Consider the following 20,839-nt stretch of genomic DNA (forward strand, 5'->3'; position numbering starts at 1 on the left):
CAAGGGGGGGGAAAACAAACCATAAAAAAGGGATGGGTTTCATAGGGCGACACGAGCCAATCACCCAGAAATAGATTTTTCCTTCGTCAAAATCCCTTTTCTGGGCTCAGCTCGTGTCGGCCTATGAAAGAGTACCAGAGAAACAGACAAGATGGAAAAGGAAATAATGAAAAACAGATTAAAATGATGGATATAATATAAGTAAATCAGATACAGCATACAAAATAAGCACTTAAACTAACTTATTACAATAATCAATACAGAATGTTAGTAAACTTAAAGTACTACTTAAATGGTATAATAAAAATATAAATATACATGGTAAAATAAGGAAATTTTTGGATTTTACTTAATTAGAAATATATAAATACAATTATATACATATATGTGTCCTACCCTAGCATAAAAATAAGGGTAGGTACACTCAAGTCCATCATTAATACAATTAATACAATTAATTCAAATATATACAAACACATTGTGAGTGAAACTTATCACAAACCCAATGGAGAATTTATACAAACATATTGTGGCCTACCCTAGCATAAAAATAAGGGTAGGAACACTGGAGTACATATCAGTACAAGGGTGGTTGTCCCTAGCAAAAAAATAAGGGACAAACCACTATAAGATACAACGGCTAAGGCTATGATGTTGAGTAGCCTGACGATAGGTTGAGGCTTGTTGGTTGAAGTAGGTAGAAAGGAGACCTGGATCAATACTACAACTACTAAGCAGTATCAGGGGAAACTATGTTTCCCGCTGCTACTGCTGAAAACTTTAAAGATTCCAAGGACTTTAAATAATGCCGTTTAAAGACTGTCGGGGATTTCCATCCAGTATACTTTTCTAAGATCCTCAAAGTTCATATGTTGGAAATAATTAATTGAGGTGGCTACTCCCCTGATATCATGTGCTTTTGGGAATGACTCAGGGTTGGCTTGTTTAATGAAGTAAAGGATTTGCTGTCTAATGCCTTTAACTGACAAAGTACCACCTTTTTCTCTCATGAAGAGAGCACCCGAGGATCTAGAAGAAGTGCGAGATAGAAAGGCTCTAAGAGTTGATACTGGGCAGAGAGAAGGATCCTGTGGAAGTGGGATAACCTTCCAAGGAGCCCACCTTGCAAGAGGATCTTCATTTTTGGCTAAAAAGCTACGATCCGGAGCAAGTAGAACTTCTCCTGATGGGAGGAATTCACATGACCCGCATCCTGGATAGAGCCGACAGTTCTGAAATTCTAGCTCCTGAGGCTAGGCTTAATAAGAATAGTGTCTTCCTCAGGAGCATTATAAATGTACAAGATGAGTTGTCAGTATCTGAAGCTAGTTTGAGGACAATCATTTAAGAACCATGAAACTGTAGTAGGCCTCTGAGAAGGTCTAAGTCTAGCACAGGCTTTAGGGATAGATGTGAAATAAGATTCAGTCAAATCTATCTGAAAACCTACTTGAAAGATTTTCTTCAAAGCCGACTTATGAGTGGTAATCGTGCTAGCTGCTAAACCTTTTTCAAATAAGGATCTGAAAAAGGATATAGCCAAATTAACTGTCATGGTTGTAGTGTTCGATTCTCTCAAGAAAGATGCTAATTTTTTAACAGCTGAGTCATATTGTCTAATGGTTGACTCTCTCTTATCTGATTCTAGGAAGAGAATATTCTGTGGATCAATGTCAGCATCTTTATTAGCCGCAAACTTCATGAAGTCCATAAAGTTAGGGTCTGGAGAGTTCCTGAGGAAGCGAACACAGTCCTCATTTGTACTGATTGTGATAGTTTGGGATTGGGGATCCGTTGAGGTCGGAGACCCAATTCCAAAAGAAGAGGATACCAGTTGCTCTTGGGCCAGTCCGGTGCAATCAGAGCTACTATCCCTTTGAAAGACCTTAGTTTGTCTAGGACTTTCAAGAGAAGATTCACTGGAGGAAAAACATAAATTCTCCTCCACTGATTCCAATCCAACGACAGGGCGTCCGTGGAATAAGCCAGAGGGTCCAGGTTGGGGGCCACATAGCAAGGGAGCTTGTGGTTCGCTTGTGAGGCGAAGAGATCCACTTGGAGACCTGGGACTCTCCGGCTTACCCACTGGAATGACCCGACGTCCAGAGACCACTCTGATTCCAGAGGAACTGACCGGGACAGGGCGTCTGCTATCACATTTCTTACTCCTGCCAGGTGAGTGGCAGACAGATGCCATTTGTGTTTGCTTGCTAATGCAAAGATGGCTATCATGACATGGTTCACATGCTTGGATTTGGACCCTCCTCTGTTGATGCAATGAACTACCACTGCACTGTCCAAAACTAGCCTTAGATGAGACTTCTTCGGGGGAAGCAGTCTCTTCAGAGTAAGAAATACTGCCATTGCTTCCAACACGTTTATGTGGAGCTGGCGAAATTGAACTGACCAAGTCCCCTGAACCTGTTTGAACTGAGAGTATCCCCCCACCCGGACAGGGATGCATCCGTGTGAATGGTTAACACTGGGAGGGGATATTGAAGGGGTACTTTCTTGGCTAAGTTCTTTACTTTTGACCAAGGCCGTAGTTGGTTGCGGAGGATCTGTGGAATTACTGACAACTTGTCTCGATATTTGGAGTTTGCTTTTGACCGCCAAATTCGATTTATATCTTTCAGCCTTGCTTTCAGAAGGATATCTGTTACTGAAGCAAACTGAAGAGACCCTAGGATTCTCTCCTGGTTTCTTCTTGACGTTTGTTTGCATTTGAGAAATTGCCTGACAGATTTTGCTATTTCTTTCCGTTTGACCACTGGAATTGATAGATTGTGGGAGGACAAATCCCATTGGATTCCTAGCCACTGAAAACGAGATTCCGGAATAAGTCTGGATTTCGTTTTGTTTATCTGGAACCCCAGATGTTCCAGAAAGTGAACTACCTTTTTGGTAGCTTTGAGACATTCCTCGACTGTTGGTGCCCAGATCAACCAATCGTCGAGGTATGCCGCTACCATGATTCCCTGAGCTCTCAATTGTTGTACAACCACTTCTGCTATCTTTGTGAATACCCTGGGGGCTACATTCAGACCGAAGGGCATCACTTTGAATGAGAATGTCTGATTTCCTAGCCTGAATCCTAGGAATGGGCGGAAGTGCTGGCTATAGGGATATGATAGTATGCGTCTGTAAGATCGATGGAGCATGTGACGGCTCCACGCGGAAGTAAGGTCCTTACTTGCGAGAGGGTAAGCATCTTGAACTTGTCGCAGCGAATGAAAGAGTTTAGCTTTGACAAGTCTAAGATTACCCTTCTTTTTGTTGAGCCTTTCTTTGGCACGCTGAATAAGCGACCTTGAAATTTTAGATGTTTGACTCTCGCAATAGCTCCTTTCTGAAGGAGTTCTTCCGCGTAATCTATCAATTCCTTTGACGGTATCTGATGAAATGATTTGATTGGAGGAGGATCTTGGATCCAGCTCCAGCCTAATCCTTTGGACACTAGGCTCTGTGCCCAACTGCTGAACCCCACCTTGTGGGCGGAAGAGAACAGCCTCCCTCCTACCTGGGGAGCCTCATTGCTGATGGGCGGGTTTGGCCACCACGCCCTCCTCTGAACTGCTTACTCCTTGTGCCCCTTCCTGCGCCACGGTGACGAAAGTAACCTCTCGCCCTACCCCTCGGTTGAGAGTAGCCTTGAGCCTCATAAGCAGGGTTAAAGGCAGGCGAGATAGCGTAGGAAGTCGAAGGTTGCGATTGCTGGGGCACCAGGAGGAAAGGCTGGGTTTGCTTAGATGTAGTAGGTTGTCCCTGTTGGGTAACTGGGACTGCCTGCACAAACTGCTGCTGATGCTGGAGTTTTTTATATGGCTGGAACCTCTTACCAGCCTTCTTTGGTTTCTTGCCAGCTGTGGGAACGGATTCCTGTTTCCTCTTAGAGGAAATACCCCACCTAGCTCTAAGGCTCTGGTTGAGTCTAGCAGCTTCGTGGTGGACTTCGTTCACTGCGGACTCTGGGAAGAGATCCGCTCCCCACATGCTCGCAGCAAGAGTCTATTAGGCTCGTGCCTGATAGTGCACTCTTGAAGAACATGCTTCCGACAGTTCCTCCTGGCTTGGAAGAAGTCAAAGGCGTCTAACAGAACCGTCTGAAACTGCGATTTCGCCAGGATCTTGAACAGCGGTTCGTTAGCGTATGAAAGAGCAGCCATTTCCGTAACGATAAGAGAGTTAAGGGACCTGCCAAACCTAGTTCGGCGGCATCGAACTCTGCCTGGATTAGGGAATCCGGCAGCCTAGGTAACTTCTCACCGAACTGGTCCATAGCGCAGTCCGGCTTGAGTTTACCCAGCGTGAAAGTAGCTGGCAGGTTTCCCATAACTCTCCGAAGGCGGGGAAGAGTGGAGAAGTAGACTCCGACTCTCTCAACTGTGGAACGGGCTCATCCTTGAGGACTGCCTGAAGAGCCTTCTCCACCAATTTCGTGGCGAACGGAAGAGAGACCTCCTCTTCCGTCGCGAAAATAGTGAAGGGGCTCTTATAGGCCTGGAGTCTAGTATTAGTACACTCCATCCTCAAGGCAGTGAACCCATTCCCGTTGGGCGTGATCTCTACTGTAGAGGACTGACTCCTTCGAGATCTTGTCCTCTCTCGTAAGAGCCGTTGGCGTCAGCCTAGCATACCCGATGAAAGGCTGTGACAGACCCGGAGGATAGAACTCGAAGTCCTCAATCCTTCGAGTGCCAAACTCCGGGATCGAAATCATCCCGTCCTTAAAAGGAGCATAGGCCGCTACTCTCCATGGATTGTCCATAGAGAAAGCTGGCAAGGAGTCGTAAGGCGGAAGTTGGAGAATCCCCGTGCTAGATGCAGGGGAGACTGGGGGAGGAGCCTGAGATAGCCCAGCTACCCGATCCTCATTCTCTCTCATCCTGTTAGAGAGTTCCTGGACCGTCTGTCCAGTTTGAGACAGACTGCTCGACAATTGCGCGAACATCTGCTCAAAACGTGTTCCCCAAGCTGAAATTTGGGAACCTACCATCGCTCCTACCTGCTCCATCATTCCTGATGAGACAGGAGAGGGAACGCAGGAGCTGGTGCTTGCCACCCCTGCCGGCATAGCCGAGAGGGGGCAGCGGAACGAGAGAGGCAGCGACTCGGAGGTAGCGCGAGCCTTCTCCTTTGAAGCCTTGCTTCTGGAGCTCTTCGACTGGGAAGAGCTCGGCTTAGCCTTCACCGCGTCGGCGTATGAAGTCGATGACTTCCTGGCCGAAGAAGACGAAGACGACTTCCTAGAAGTCGTCTTAGACAAAGTCTTCGGTTCTCTCTTTCCCTTCTCCTTAGGAGGTACAGAGAGAGCGGGAGTGCGGCTAGGGATCTCGGATCCCGGAAAGCCTTGGAAGGAGGCGGAAGAAGAAGGGACAGGAGAAGACCCAGGAGCGCCCAAGGAAAGACCTTGGGCGCCCGACAAACCTACCTCAACCAACAAATCCTCACTTACTACCGCCATCGGCTCGAGATTCAGGTCCAGGGCGGCGACGTCCGGGACTGACTCCTGGGAGGCTACGACCCCCCAACGAATTCTGGGAGTTCTTGCTGGATGGCGGCTATCACGGGGGCGGCGGACAAGGGGTCGACGTAGCCCGTCGACTTGCCCGCAGGGAAGATCTGGATGGCCAGCTTTCTATCCAAAATGTAGGGCTGGCCCTTGGCGGCGTTTTTCCCAAAACCGCCCACCCACGCTTTCAGGGTGGCGAGGGCGACTTCCCTCACACCGCTAGCCTGAAAGAAAGGCTGGATTAGCTACCAATTGCGGACAGGGTTAACAAACTTACGAACTAGAAGTTGTTAGTAAATTCATAAGTAACCTCATAATGGACTTACCCCATCCACCAGCTGAGCGACCAGGTCGTAGCATATAGTGCAGGCCTCGGGGTGCCAAACGATCGACTCGTTGTACGAGGTGGCACACGGGGCGTGAGACCTGCACTCGTCATGTCCACAGGGGTCATACAGCGTCGCATTACAAGCGAGGACCTGGCAGTTGGTAGCCTGTAAGTGAAAACGTACATGAGTACAGAGTAAACACTTACAGCCTAACATATGCTCCGTTGGTGCCGGAGCGATAAGGTTAGATAAAACCAGAGCCCCGCTAAAATACGTGTGGTAACCAGGTTGGAAGATAGGCTATGGCTCCGCCGATGGCGGAGGCACAAGAATCAACCAACTAGGAGTGGTGGTAATGGAAACCACTACGTAAAATGGCGGGGATGGTTGATAAAATGAAAATAATAATACACAATTCATTGTAAAATATCTTATAATAGGGTATATATCCTTAAAGTAGCAAAATAACAACATAAAAACAACTTCTCTCCACCCGTCTACTAGAAGAGTGCGTAGGTAAGGGTAAGCTCCCTTCCGGTAGCGGGGGAGAGATATAAGGATATAGTAGGCAAGCAATCGACCATCCATAGCACCCACCCTGCCCGCTAGCGGAGCCAATATACTATAACCAAAGGGGCCCCGGCTGCGACGGAAGGCTCCTTTCGTATCGTAAGGGAGGTGGCTGAGTAAAGGGGAGGGGGGGATGGGGGTCCCGGCGAAACACGGCGGGAGCGAGGAAAGGGGGGAGGGATGGCCTACTCCTCCCCACCTCACCAACTACCCGTATGGAGACCCGGTACCTCATAGTGGTCGCCCTATACCCCCTGCTGGCGGAACCCCCCGGCACCTCCGAGAGTGTGAGAGAAGGCGATGAGGTTGTTATGACAACCAAGGGGTCCCCCAGCTCCTCCCTACATCAGAGAGGGAGGGAAGGGGCAGGGTAAGGTGCTATAGTACACGTGACCGCAAGTGGCCTAGGCCGCGAGCAACACAACCGTGGTAGGGCCACGTGAACCAAGCTGTACCAACATGTGGAACAAGCACCTAGGCTAGCCTAACACCCTAAATAAAATCATATATCGAAAAAGGGGGAAGAGACACTTTTAGTAAAAGAGAAAGAAGCCCAGGAGGAGGCAGACGTTCCGAAAAAAACATTAAAGCCATCGAAAAACAGAAAGCCGACTCGGAGCCAGCGATAGCCGATGTAGAGCAAGAGCCGGGATGCTGGGCCGAAAATAAAAATAATAATAGCCCTAAATACCAAGCTAAGAGAATGGTAGGAGGGCTGAACTAGCTAAATTCGATGTATACAATGAATGTGAAAAAAGTAAGCCCATAAGCATAAGAAGTCCCAGTATGGAGGACCGGGAATTCTTACGAGGCGGCATGGCCGCCACGAGACAACCGAGGAACCGTATTTGACCTATAAAAAGGAAAATACTGGTACCCGGAAGATAAAATTACAGTAAAATGTTACTTATGAGTTACTTAACTTAGCCGTGGCGATAGCAGAGCGTTCCATGATTCCAAAGCGGATAATCCCAAGAAAAAACACGAGCACAAGAAAATGGCGACTTGTCGCTGGTGCTAAAAATTAAGGATGTCCGCTAGGGGCGCTGCTGTCCGTGGCGTCCTCTAGTAGTAGTAGTAGAGGCTGCATCGCCCGTTGGTATCAGCTCTCTCTTGGGGGGATTTTGATAGGGAAGTTCTAATTGGTGTTTGTCTCGTGGTAGTGTTCCACACTCGCCCCTATATCATACCGACACTTCTTTTTAAGAGTGAGCGAGTCAGTTTTACTGACATTTTCTTAATTTGTTTTTTTTTTCTCTGGTAATTTAGGCTAATTTTTACCTAGAAAGAATGATATTAAGGATACTTTCATAGGCCGACACGAGCTGAGCCCAGAAATATCTTGTTGAGTACTGTACTTTACAGAAATACAGTATCATTTATCGAAGTGGTATACCATACGGAAACTTTTAATTCTCTCTCTCTCTCTCTCTCTCTCTCTCTCTCTCTCTCTCTCTCCTCCTCTCTCTCTCGCTCTCTCTCTCTCTCTCTCTCTCTCTCTCTCTCTCTCTCTCCTCTCTTCTCTCATATTTCCAGTTAAAGTTTATCTTACCTGAAAATTTCCACAGTCAACTAATTTGAATGTCATAAACACTGCTCCCTCTTGATGAATGGACGTGGAATGTGGAGGCATGGATCCAGGAGTTATACCTCCAATATCTGCATGGTGACCACGGCTAGCAACATAGAAAACTGGACGTCGAACATTCCTGCAACATTTAAATTACAGCTCATCTTAAAAGTTGATAATACCCATCAAATACCAAGTTTTATGTAAAAAGATAGGTGATTATAATCATGTAAATATTTTATAAAAGAAATCATTATCAAGCTAAATTGTTGTTATTTACTCAAGTTTCTGGTGCCGAAGAGGGATAAAAGGCACTTAAAAATACACTGTAAGGTCAAAAGACCTAATATTCATTGGTGCTATAATTAAGTGTATTCAGGATAAAGCAAAAATAGACTATAATGATTATTTAAAAAGAACTGCACACATATGCAAAACATTGCAAAAACAATCTAGTTTGTGTATGATAATTCAAAATTTTGGACAACCAAAAAAATTGTCTCCAAAACTTACAATACAACATAGTACGGTACATATCTTTTTATGCAATATGTGTATTATTGTACATAAATATTTTGACCCTGGAGAAGTAGGAGCACTTGCCTCATGTGCACGGACAGGGAAGGTTGCAACATGCTCGCAATGTGCACGGACGGGGGAGGTGCAACACGCTCACAATTCAATGCAGAGGACGAAGCAGCCACTGCAGATTGCACAAGGGAAGAGACACTAACACTCCGAAACATCAACACTCTCGAGAACATGTCCGCGTTGTTCCTCCCTCGTAGGCAAAGAAAGAGCAAAGTCCTTAGCCTTCCAACACTTAATACGCCGACATGGCGTAGAGGGGGAAGAGGGAGAGGAAGACAGCACTGGTTTCTTATGCGGCCTCTTCGCAGGAGGCGGGGACGAAGCAACATATTTCCTTCCAGTCCTCCCAAACGACAAGGTAGCCAACTTATCATCCAAAACAGAGTCCAACCTCTTAAGCACTGCCTGGCATATAAGCTCAGACTGATCTGCAAGAGAAGGCTCCGATGACATGGAAGGAAGTTGAAGCGAACTGGGCGGCAGAGATGACGTCACGGCTGAGAGAGGCAGTGCAGAGGAGACGACTGGGAGTGACGTCATCGATGGGAGTGACATCACAAGTGGTGATGACATCACTGCTTCCCCTCGGTCTGAAGGTGAATCAGATGCCACTGGCGGAGGAATACACAACGACAGATCCCGTGACGTCATCAACACGGCTGACGCCATAGCTTCCCTCCGACTCAAAGAAGTGGCAACAGTCACTGGCAGAGCAATACAAGATTGCTGACCTCGGCTACCCACTAAGACGAGGCTGGGAGGAGGGGGGAGGGCCTGGCCAGCCTGAGGAGAGGGGTAGTGAGCCTCCATAAAGTGCGCTAGCAACCCCTCCAAGGGGGTCCCCCCCCAGCCCAAGCGTCTTCCAAATCGCCGCCATCTTGGACGCCTCCCCCTTCCCTGGAATCAAATTAACTCATGAAGAAGGGGCGATACTTCCAGCAAAGAATCAATGGAAGAAAATGAAGGAGACACAGGAATAACGCTACTTTGGGGGTGAATACTGCAAAAGACGAAGCATTGGGAAGTGGCGAAAAACCTTCCCATGAAGGAAGAGTCGAAACCCTCTGATGCTCTCTCGTTATAAAACAACTTCCACTGCTCTTTAGGCCATGCCCGGTATTCCATGCAAGGATTCGTATAGTACAAAAATTAGAGCGGCACCTGCTACACGTGATGGGATTGGTTGCTGCCGAAGCCAGAAAACAAGAACACGGAAAATCTGGAATTCTGGGGCCCACACACTGCCGAGGCCGAGGAGCAGAAGCAGCCATAATATCAGCCAAACACACACACACACACACACACACACATACTAAACACAAACGAAACAGGCAATGAACCGGGTAAAGGCCGAGAGGGGTCAACCATGACTCTCGCCCAGGCATTTAAAGAAGACATTGACACAGTGACGTAGGTTCGTGGTCTTTGACCACTCTTCACCCGATCTATGCATGCGTTGCTAGATATCAAAAGATTCCTTGCTTTCATCTGCTTTTTAACCGGATCCAGCTGGGCACTAGAAATTATCCTTTTGTTAAGACCGAAGGTTTGTTCGCGTATTAACCCTCTTACGCCGATTGGACGTATTAAACGTCGACATAAATTGTTTCCCGGGTGCCGATTGGACATATTAAACGTCGACATAAAAAAAGTTTCTTTAAAATTTCGTGGAAAATCACTTATAGGCCTACCAGCCAAAAACTTTTGAATCACGCGCCTTGGGGGATGCTGGGAGCTCACGGATCAAGGTGTTGTTTTGTTGACAATCGTTACGCAGGTGCGCAAGTGCGAATTTCTTTCTTATCGCACTAAAAAGTATCAGTGACACATCTCAGAAATTATTTTGTCACTTTGACATAATTTTTGAAACATTTTAAATTAGCCGTTACATGGAGTATTATATATGAAAATGTGCGCAATTTCATGTAGAATACAAAAAAAATACTCATGATTGTAGCTTTTATCAGATTTGAAATATTTTCATATAAACAACTATAAGTGCCAAAATTTCAACCTTCGGTCAACTTTATTGTAAGCTAAAACTCTTATACAGTAATACCTCGAGATACGAAATTAATCCGTTCCGAGACGCCCTTCGTATCATGAGGTTTTTGTATCTTGGACCACATTTTACATGTAAAATGGCTAATCCGTTCCAAGCCCTCCAAAAACACCCCAGTAAATTTCATAATAAAGCTAAATTGACCTATAAACAATGAAATACTACAACAATTTGGACCATTCAATACCTAAATTAATAACAAAATGCAAAATAACCTGTAAATAAAGTGTATATTAGTGTACATGGTAACAAGAAATATACTGTACGTAAAATGTGGAAGCTTACCTTTCGAGTGAGGCTATCTCCAAAAGTGGCGGCAGAGGAGGAGGAGGACAAACGGCAGATAACGTACGCACGTACGTACACTTAACTTTACGAAAACACATAAAAAATTTAAGGAAAACTAAAACTAAAATTTACGAAACACGTTAACAAAACTGTAACACTTAACTTTACAAAAAACTTCATCACCACTTTCAACGTTCTGTTTATCACTTGTTCTTCCTTTTTTGCTTTCAAACTTTTTTTTTCATCACTTGGTTCTTCCTTTTTGCTTTCAACTTTCTGTTTTTATCACTTGGTTCTTCCTTTTTGCTTACTCCTGCTAATGCTGAAGGCCTCTTTAAAAAATAACGATCCAAGGAAGATTGCTTCTGCCTACTTTTCACAATGTTCCTGAAACGACTCGGGCAAACGTCATCGAACTGCGCAAGCATACAACCTGTGTGAGCCTTTTCGGGGTGACTTTTTTCGATAAACAATTGCACTTTATGAAAAGCGGCTAGAACATCCTTAATTTCTGCCGTTGTCATAGGGTCCTCCTCCTCTTCCTCGCCGCTGCTAGAGAAACTCCTCTTGAACGACGTTATGTTGCATGGTCTCCAACTCCTTCAGGTCATCCGTCGTAAGCTTCTCTTGGTGCTCCTTGAGAAGGTCGTTGATGTCGTCCTCGTCGACGACCAGCCCCATGGACTTGCCGAGTGCAACGATCTCGTCAAGATCTGGTTGGGAAACAGATTCGGGATCGCCAACTGTTTCGGACTCTGCAGCACCAGCTTTGCCCACGTCGAATCCCTCGAAGTCTCGGGTGGATACGGCATCAGGCCAGAGTTTCCTCCACGAAGAATTCAAGGTTCGCCTCAAAACCTCCTGCCAAGCTTGGGTCGAGGAGTCGGATACAAATGACGATGTCGAAATGCTCCTTCTAAAATTCACGCAAGGTGAGGTTTGTGGTATCGGTGATGTCAAAACATCTCTTGAAAAGATGTTTCATGTACAGCTTCTTAAAAGTTCGCTATCACTTACTTGCTGGTCCATGGGCTGGAGGAGAGGGGTGGTGTTGGGTGGAAGAAAAAGAATCTTGACCCTTAAACGCCGACTGGACGTATTTTACGTCGAGATAAATTGTCTGTCGGGTGCCAACTGGACGTATTTTACGTTGACATACGAAAGTATTTTTTAAAATTCGCGGAAAAATACTTATAGGCCTACCAGCCTAAAACTTTTGAATCACGCGCCTTGGGGAATACTGGGAGTTCACGGATCAAGGCCTTGTTTTGTTTTGAAGCGTGACCCAGGTGCGCATGCGTGATATCCCTTCTTCTCGCTCCAGCCAGCATCAGTAGCGCACCATCCGAGAGCGATCTTTCGTGAAAAGCGTGTTTTTCTGGACTTGTGCGAGACTTTGAGCATTTGTATTGCTACAGGACATTCCTAGATATGACTCAACGACATGTGAACCATGAAAGGCGCGTTTTACCTGTCGGAAGGGATCGTGTAAGGCGAGTTTTGGACCTGGATGCTGGCGAGTGGCCAAGCACCCAGCATGACCCCGCGCCTCAAGGCCATTCTGTGCGGCCACGTGTGGCTGGAAAGTGTTTCAGGAACACATCGTATGCCTTTGGTTACCCCTAGGAAGCATGTGGGCGTCCTTAGGGGCATTCGTAGGCATTTGGGAGGCCTCCAACCAAGGGACATAGACGAATATCTTTCGGAGCTTCGATCAGGAAAAACATGTCGCAATCAAGTCCATCATTTGATGGCGGATGGTCCATCGAGTGATGAGGACATCAGTCCCGATGAAAGTGAGGATGAATATTTGCCCCCAATGTCCGTTCGAGGCTCACATCCCAAAAGTGAGCTCGAATTCAGTGGGTTCAGTGCATACGAGGGGAATCTGAGGAGGAGGGGGAGGGTGGGGATACGGGCTCAAGTTTTATCGCAGAGGACGATACAGAAAGTGAGGGCCTAAGTGAGGGTAATGGGCCAAAGAGGCCAACGAGGAGGAGGAGGAGGAGGAGGAGGAGGAGGAGGAGGGAGGAGGAGGAGGAGGAGGAGGAGGGGAGGAGGAGGAGGAGGAGGAGGTGTGTGGTAGTGTGCATTGTGCCCGCACCCTTGCGCGTGCGCGGGCACGGGCACGTAGAAGGTCGGCTCGTCATGCCAGCCAAGGTGAAGGTCGGTCGTCGGAGAGTGACGAGGGGTGGACGGAGGACCCCTCCTAACATGCACCCCTTCACGGCAACCCCTGGGATGACCGTACCATTACCCCTGACTGTTTTGGGGTTCATCCAGCTTTTCCTGACACGGGAATTGCTGGAATACCTGGTACACGAGACGGTGGACTACGCTCGGTACTGCCGGTATGAGCTGAAGACGACCTTGTCGTATTACTGGCGGGGTTGCAACCTCATTGACATGGCACATTTTTTGGGGCTCCACATTTATTTTGGTATGACACCTGCTGTCGACGTCAGGCAATATTGGAGGAGAAATTATTTTTTATGTATGCCGAATGTGCCTGGCGTTATGTCCCGTGATAATTTCCTGGCGATGGACAGGTACTTCAACGCCTTCAACCGAAGGGCCATACCCGGAATAACAGTGATCGCCTCATTTTAGTGCGTACAGTGTTGGATTATATCCGTGAGCGGTGTAGTAATCTCGTGATTCCTGGAAAGAACCTGTCTTTGGATGAGGGGATGATGCCTTACAAAGGACGTCTTAGTATAAAAGTGTATAACCCCAAGAAGCCAAAGAAATATGGTGTGAAATTCTTTCTCATTACCGAGGCCAACACTGGATACGTTGTGGACCTTTTCAGTGTATACCGGGGTCTTCTCCACGCTGCGTGACACTGTATTCAACCTTGTGGGACGTTTCCGTAACCAGGGATATACCTGTTTATGGATAATTATTATAACTCGGTATCCTGGCCCAGGAACTGTATGAAGCAGGTGTTCACGTCAGTGGTACCCTTCGGTTGGTGCGTGGGGCCCCAAATGTCCTCAAGAGGTTCGCTAGTCATCCACAACACCTGGCAAGAGGAGAGACAGAGTGGCGGCGGAAGGGCGCTGTCTTCGTCATCTGTTGGAAGGGAGTCCGACTCGTCCCCACCCATGATTACGACGAGTCATGAAACCCATCCAAGAAGAGATCATACAGCGGAAGAAGACACGTCGACAGGGTCCGAGTTGTGTTTGAGGAGTTTTCGTACCGAGCGGCCTACTGTCATTGGGCACTACAACAGGCACATGGGAGGAGTTGATCTCTTTGATCAGCTCATCCAGTAACTATCCCTTCCGCCAGGAGAACCAGAAGGTGGACACAGAAGCTCCTCAAATACATCCTTCAGTTGGCCCTCCAAAATGCCTACATACTGTACTGTGGGTACCGCGGTGACAATCTTCCGAGGTTGACCCACATACAGTTCCTAGAGGTAGCCGGGAATGCCCTCATCAACTTTGATCCCGATGAGTGGCCTTCCATAACTGACCCCCTGCCCCGAGCTGCAGATCTGCCCCTAGAGGAAAGGGCAGATAGGAGGGCCAACTTCGCTCGACCTGCCGCCGCCCCTGCTGCCGCCACCCCTGCTGCCGCCGCCCCTGCTGACGACGCCCCTGCTGCCGCCGCCCCTGCTGCCGCCGCCCCCTGCTGACGACGCCCCTGCTGCCGCCGCCCCTGCTGACGACGCCCCTGCTGCCGCCGCCCCTGCTGACGACGCCCCTCTTGCTGCCGGCCCCGCCATCACCGCTTCTCGTCGGGTAGTGGACCCTGCGTGTCGGCTGCAGCCAGGGGAACACATACTGGATGCCTTAGAAGGGCGAAGGCAGAAACGGTTGCCCAGGTGTGCCATATGAATGGCAGAAGGAGAGACACCCGGTCTTCTGTCGTCTCTGCAAAGTTGCTCTTGCAGGATAGGGGAGTGTGACCGAAAGTACCACACTAAGGTCATGTATTGGAGCGCGCCCCCTAAACCGACAGCGGAGGGCGCACGGGGCCGCCGGGTCCATCAGCAGTAGGGCGCGCGTCTCCCTCCTCCACCTGTACCTCGTCATGTCGAGTGGAAAAAAAATGCAAGACTCTTCAATGGAGGAGGGAGAAAACAAGAATAAGAACGAAGAGTCGGATTACGAGTGAGTATTCTGCATTATTTTATATTTAGTTTTATATTTATTGACAATTTTTTATATATCTGAATGTGTGCATGATAAAATAATAATAAGACATTTCATTGTATGCGAAAAGAGAAGTGTCACCTGCATTCCTTTTATTTATGTATTGGTACCAGAATCGAAGAATGTAATATATATATTTTATTGTCGTATAAAAAAAAAATTATATATATATATATATATCTATATATATTATATATATATATATTATATTATATATATATAATATGCTTCAAAAAATCACAGTAGATGCACGTGACTTCATAAATAAGCGAATACCACAAATGATAGACAGGAATCCAAGCGCTTTCGTCTTTATTCAGACATCGTCAGTAGCTCCTTGACGATGTCTGAATAAAGACGAAAGCGCTTGGATTCCTGTCTATCATTTCCCGTGGTATTCGCTTATATATATATATATAATATATTATATAATATATATATATTATATATATTATAAATATGTTTTTATTTTTTTTTTGGGGTAAGCAAATTACTTACAGTCTAGTAATATTCAATCATTTACCTTCACTTTAAAACAAATTGCAAGTCTCTAGAACAATATCTCGATTTATGGTGAATATTTGAAAAAAAATATTTTTATTCCCTCCGCGCGCCGATTCTCGCCTGAAAATATCCGAAACGCGTAGGTCACATTCTCCTAATATTTGTGCCTTTTCATATTACGCTTATTTTATAGTTTTATATATGGAAATGTGCGCAAAAACATGCACAATATAACAAAAAATATTGGAAGGTTGTAGCATTTATCATTTTTGAAATATTTGCATATAAAGTACGATAAGTACGAAAAAAACTACGATCGGTCAACTTTGACTCAACCGAAAAGGTCAAAAAAACGCATTTATAACATAAAAATCTTACAGTCTGGTAATATTCAATCATTTATCTTCATTTTAAAACAAATTGCAAGTCTCTAGAACAGTATCTCGATTTATGGTGAATTTTTGAAAAAAACAAAAAATATTTTTTCCCTCCGCGCGCCGATTCTCGGCCAAAAATCTCGGAAACGCGTAGGTCACATTCTCCTAATATTTGAGCCTTTTCATATTACGCTTTTTTTAAAGGTTTATATATGGAAATGTGTGCAAAACCATGCACAATATAACAAAAAATTTTGGAAGGTTGTAGCATTTCTCATTTTTGAAATATTTGCATATAAAGTACGATAAGTACGAAAAAAACTACGATCGGTCAAATTTGACTCAACCGAAAAGGTCAAAAAAACGCTTTTTATAACATAAAATCTTACAGTCTAGTAATATTCAATCATTTATCTTCATTTTAAAACATATTGCAAAGTCTCTAGAACAATATCTCGATTTATGGTGAATTTTTGAACAAATATTTTTTTCCCCTCCGCGCGACGATTCTCGGACCGGAAAATCTCGGAAACGCGTAGGTCACATTCTCCTACTATTTGAGCCTTTTCATATTACGCTTTTTTTAAACGGTTTATATATGGAAATGTGTGCAAAAACATGCAACAATATAACAAAAAATATTGGAATGTTGTAGCATTTATCATTTTTGAAATATTTGCATATAAAGTACGATAAGTACGAAAAAAAAACTACGATTGGTCAACTTTGACTCAACCGAGAAAAGGTCAAAAAATGCATTTATAACATAAAAATCTTACAGTCTAGTAATATTCAATCATTTATCTTCATTTTAAAACAAATTGCAAGTCTCTAGAACAATATCTCGATTTATGGTGAATTTTTGAAAAAAATATTTTTTCCCCTCCGCGCGCCGATTCTCGGCCGAAAATCTCCGAAACGCGTAGGTCACATTCTCCTAATATTTGAGCCTTTTCATATTACGCTTTTTTTTAAAGGTTTATATATGGAAATGTGCGCAAAAACATGCACAATATAACAAAAAATATTGGAAGGTTGTAGCATTTATCATTTTTGAAATATTTGCATATAAAGTACGATAAGTACGAAAAAAAACTACGATCGGTCAACTTTGACTCAACCGAAAAGGTCAAAAAACGCATTATAACATAAAAATCTTACAGTCTAGTAATATTCAATCATTTATCTTCAATTTAAAACATATTGCAAGTCTCTAGAACAATATCTCGATTTATGGTGAATATTTGAAAAAAATATTTTTATTCCGTCCGCGCGCCGATTCTCGGCCGAAAATCTCGGAAACGCGTAGGTCACATTCTCCTAATATTTGTGCCTTTTCATATTACGCTTTTTTTAGAGGTTTATATATGGAAATGTGTGCAAAAACGTGCACAATATAACAAAAAATATTGGAAGGTTGTAGCATTTATCATTTTTGAAATATTTCCTATAAAATACGATAAGTACGAAAAAAACTACGATCGGTCAACTTTGACTCAACCGAAATGGTAAAAAAACAAAATTGCATTTGTAACATAAAAATCTTACAGTCTAGTAATATTCAATCATTTATCTTCAATTTAAAACATATTGCAAGTCTCTAGAACAATATCTCGATTTATGGTGAATATTTGAAAAAAATATTTTTATTCCGTCCGCGCGCCGATTCTCGGCCGAAAACAATCTCGAAACGCGTAGGTCACATTCTCCTAATATTTGAGCCGTTTTCAGATTACGCTTTTTTTAGAGTTTATATATGAAAATGTGCGCAAAAACATGCACAATATAACAAAAATTATTGGAAGGTTGTAGCATTTCTCATTTTTTTTATATTTGCATATAAAAAAAAATTTAAACAAAAATTCGACATTCGGTCAACTTTAACTCGTTTGAAAATGGTCAAAAACTGCATTTGTAAGCTAAAACTCTTACAGTCTAGTAATATTCAATCATTTTCCTTCATTTTGAAAAAAAATTGCAAGTCTCTATAACAATATTTCGATTTATGGTGAATTTTTAAAAAATTATTTTTTTACATCCGCGCGCTACGAATTCATGCATCATTTTGTGATATTTTTCTCTGGTGTTGCTTTTATCGTTTTACAATGTGTTATATATCAAAGTGATTGCAATTTAGTGCACATTACAACGAAAAAAAAAGTAACTTGTTACCTCTAACCGTTTGGCGCACAGCGCGATTTGAATATAATTATATATGAAATTTCGTTTTTGCGCTATCATATATCGCATTATTTATATATGATAATGATAATTTTTTTCATTTCTGATGGTTGCATACTAAACTTCAAGCAATGACAAAAAAAGGAGCCAAAAATGAACTCTTATCTTGAAAACTAAGCGCGCTGTGATTTTTTTTAAAAAATATTTTTTCCGCTTACGCGCTCACTCTCAAACCCCTCCGGCACACGGGAGTCATTTTTTTATTTACCGCTTCGGCGTTTAAGGGTTAACGAAGGAATACTCTGCTAGGATATCTTCCTCGAGGCCAGGAGGGTGGGGAGGGACAATGTCCAACACCAGCAGACATTTCAGGGGGAGGCACTTCTCTTCCAAGAATTTCTTCAGTCGGGCCGAAACACAGATTTACCCACTCCGTGAACAAAAGCCTCGTTACCCAGGCTTTTGCACTAGCCCTCCACATCACTGGAAGCTTCTCTTCAGCACTTTGTGGGCCTTGAAGGCTTGAGGAGTCTTGGAATGATACACCAATAGGGGCTTAACCTTGCAATCCCCACTGGCGTTCGAACAAAGTGCGAGCGTAAGCCTGTCTTTCATAGGCTTATGCCCAGGTAGCTTCTTCTCTTCCTCCGTGATGTACGTCCGACGAGGCATTTTTTTCCAAAAAAGGCCAGTCTCATCACAGTTGAAAACCTGCTGAGAATTGTAGCCTTCCTTGGTCATCTTCTCGTCGAAAGTTTTCTTAAATACTTCGGCCGCTTTCGTGTCCGAGCTGGCAGCCTCCCCATGACGCACCACTGAATGGATGCCAGTCCATTTACGAAATTTCTCGAACCAGCCATGCGAAGCCTTGAACTCTGGGGTTGGCGTTGAAGTCCCTTTCCCTACCGTAGTCTTCCAGCCCTGTGCAATCAAATCACCGAAAATAGCGCTGGGCCTTGTGGGCGATTGCCGTCTCCGTTACCGTATCACCAGCGATTTGTTTGTCTTTGATATTTTTCCAGACAAGGAGCAGCCGTTCCATCTTGTCGTGCACGTGGGTCCTCTTGCTGGACAAAATAGTGATGCCCTTCGACGGTGTAGCTGCTTTGATGGCATCCTTCTGTTTAAGGATGGTGCCTATTGTTTTTTTTTTTATCGGATGGATTACGGCCGTATTCCTTTGCGATCACACTCAATCGCATACCAGCTTCGTACTTCTTGATGATCTCCATCTTTTGTCTCCAAAGAGAGCATGCACTTCTTTCCGTGAATTTCAACTTTCTTGGGGCCCATGACTACGTTATCTTGTACGTAATTTACGTATAAGTTACACAATAAAGTTTTCACACAACACAATAATATACTGCAGTTACTAAACGAAATCGTTGGATCGAACGAATGCCGCATGCGTACGATAAAGATGCTGGTACGAAGTGGCCGAGGTAGGCACGCCACCACGTACGTACAAGATGCATGATGAAAGGGATGCTGTACAATAGGAGAGAAGGATCTCATGGCGGTGACTAGCATCAGGAACCAATGGGAGAGCAGGAGGATGGTGGCGAGTCTACTAGTACTACGATGGCGGCGCGCGGCACGAGTTTCAAAATTGTTAATCCGGGCAAATCTCGGACTTTCAGAAACCTTTCGTATCTTGAAAAACTTTTCGTATGTAGAGCCGTTAAATTTTTCGCATTGGCTTTCATATCTCGAGTTTTTCGTAAGTTGAGCCTTTCGTATCTCGAGGTACCACTGTACTGAGGTTTCTCAGTTTTTAATAGGTTCCTTTGGTAATACACATTACATCTAACTTTGTTTTAATTAATTACTGTAATGGGTGTATCAAACTTATGGTTTGTATAATATTTCATTATTGTCTCATTATTAACAAGCACTAAGTACTTCATGGAAAACACTGGCAAAAACAGTGGTAAGTACTGACAGAAACAACTGAATCAAGAAATAGTAGTTATTTATTGATATTTAGCTAACACAACTATTACACTTATATTAAGAGTTGCATTAAAATTTGCTAATTCTCAATGGTGACTTCCATAAATAAAGATAAGTTTTTATTCATTGACTCAAGGGAGAAGGTCATAAGAAAGTACATATTGCACTAAATTTAAGCTGCAGGTTGTAGCTGCAGCCAAAGAAACAAATGTTGTGTAGACTACTAAACTTTGTGGAGTAGAAAAAAGCAACATCCAAAACTACCAAAATCACAACTTTACTTCATTTTACATCATTTAAAATTTTTGCATATATAAATATAGGTAAGCAGCACCATTTTTAAAGTATCTCCAAGTTATTCTTCATTTAGCAACTATATCATTGAAGATGTTGGTAGTACTTAGTCAGCTATCATTTGGTAACACTTGGCAATGATAATGTTGGTAAAACTCAGTCAGCTGATAATTTTGAGAATGTAAACATTATCAGAATGCAAATGGTGCTTCATCAGTTTATATTGTATACAGTAATATACATATATTGAAATTAATATGAAATAATTCTTGCAATATTGTTTTACAGTAAGTAAGTACATGTAAAACAAATTTTATTAAAATTTTAATTTTTCCAAATAGTAATTATATCCAACTATAATTGATCAAAAATTAAATTTCCCACATTAAGCATAGCCTAGTCAGCAGTGGTTCTCAAACTTTTTGGAACATTTCAATCCTTT

At 43.9% G+C, this 20,839-nt stretch overlaps 1 protein-coding gene across 1 annotated transcript in view; it reads right to left on the minus strand.

The window, feature by feature from the left end:
* Window positions 1-20,839, minus strand: part of LOC135221310 (5-oxoprolinase-like) — a 709,982-nt gene that overhangs the window by 138,669 nt on the left and 550,474 nt on the right. Inside the window, exon 13 of the mRNA XM_064259114.1 lies at window positions 7,964-8,120. Within this exon, the coding sequence (XP_064115184.1) occupies window positions 7,964-8,120 (157 nt within the window). The remainder of the gene's footprint in view (window positions 1-7,963; window positions 8,121-20,839) is intronic.

Source organism: Macrobrachium nipponense, chromosome 2, assembly GCF_015104395.2.
Source record: "Macrobrachium nipponense isolate FS-2020 chromosome 2, ASM1510439v2, whole genome shotgun sequence".
Taxonomy (NCBI): Eukaryota; Metazoa; Arthropoda; class Malacostraca; order Decapoda; family Palaemonidae; genus Macrobrachium; species Macrobrachium nipponense.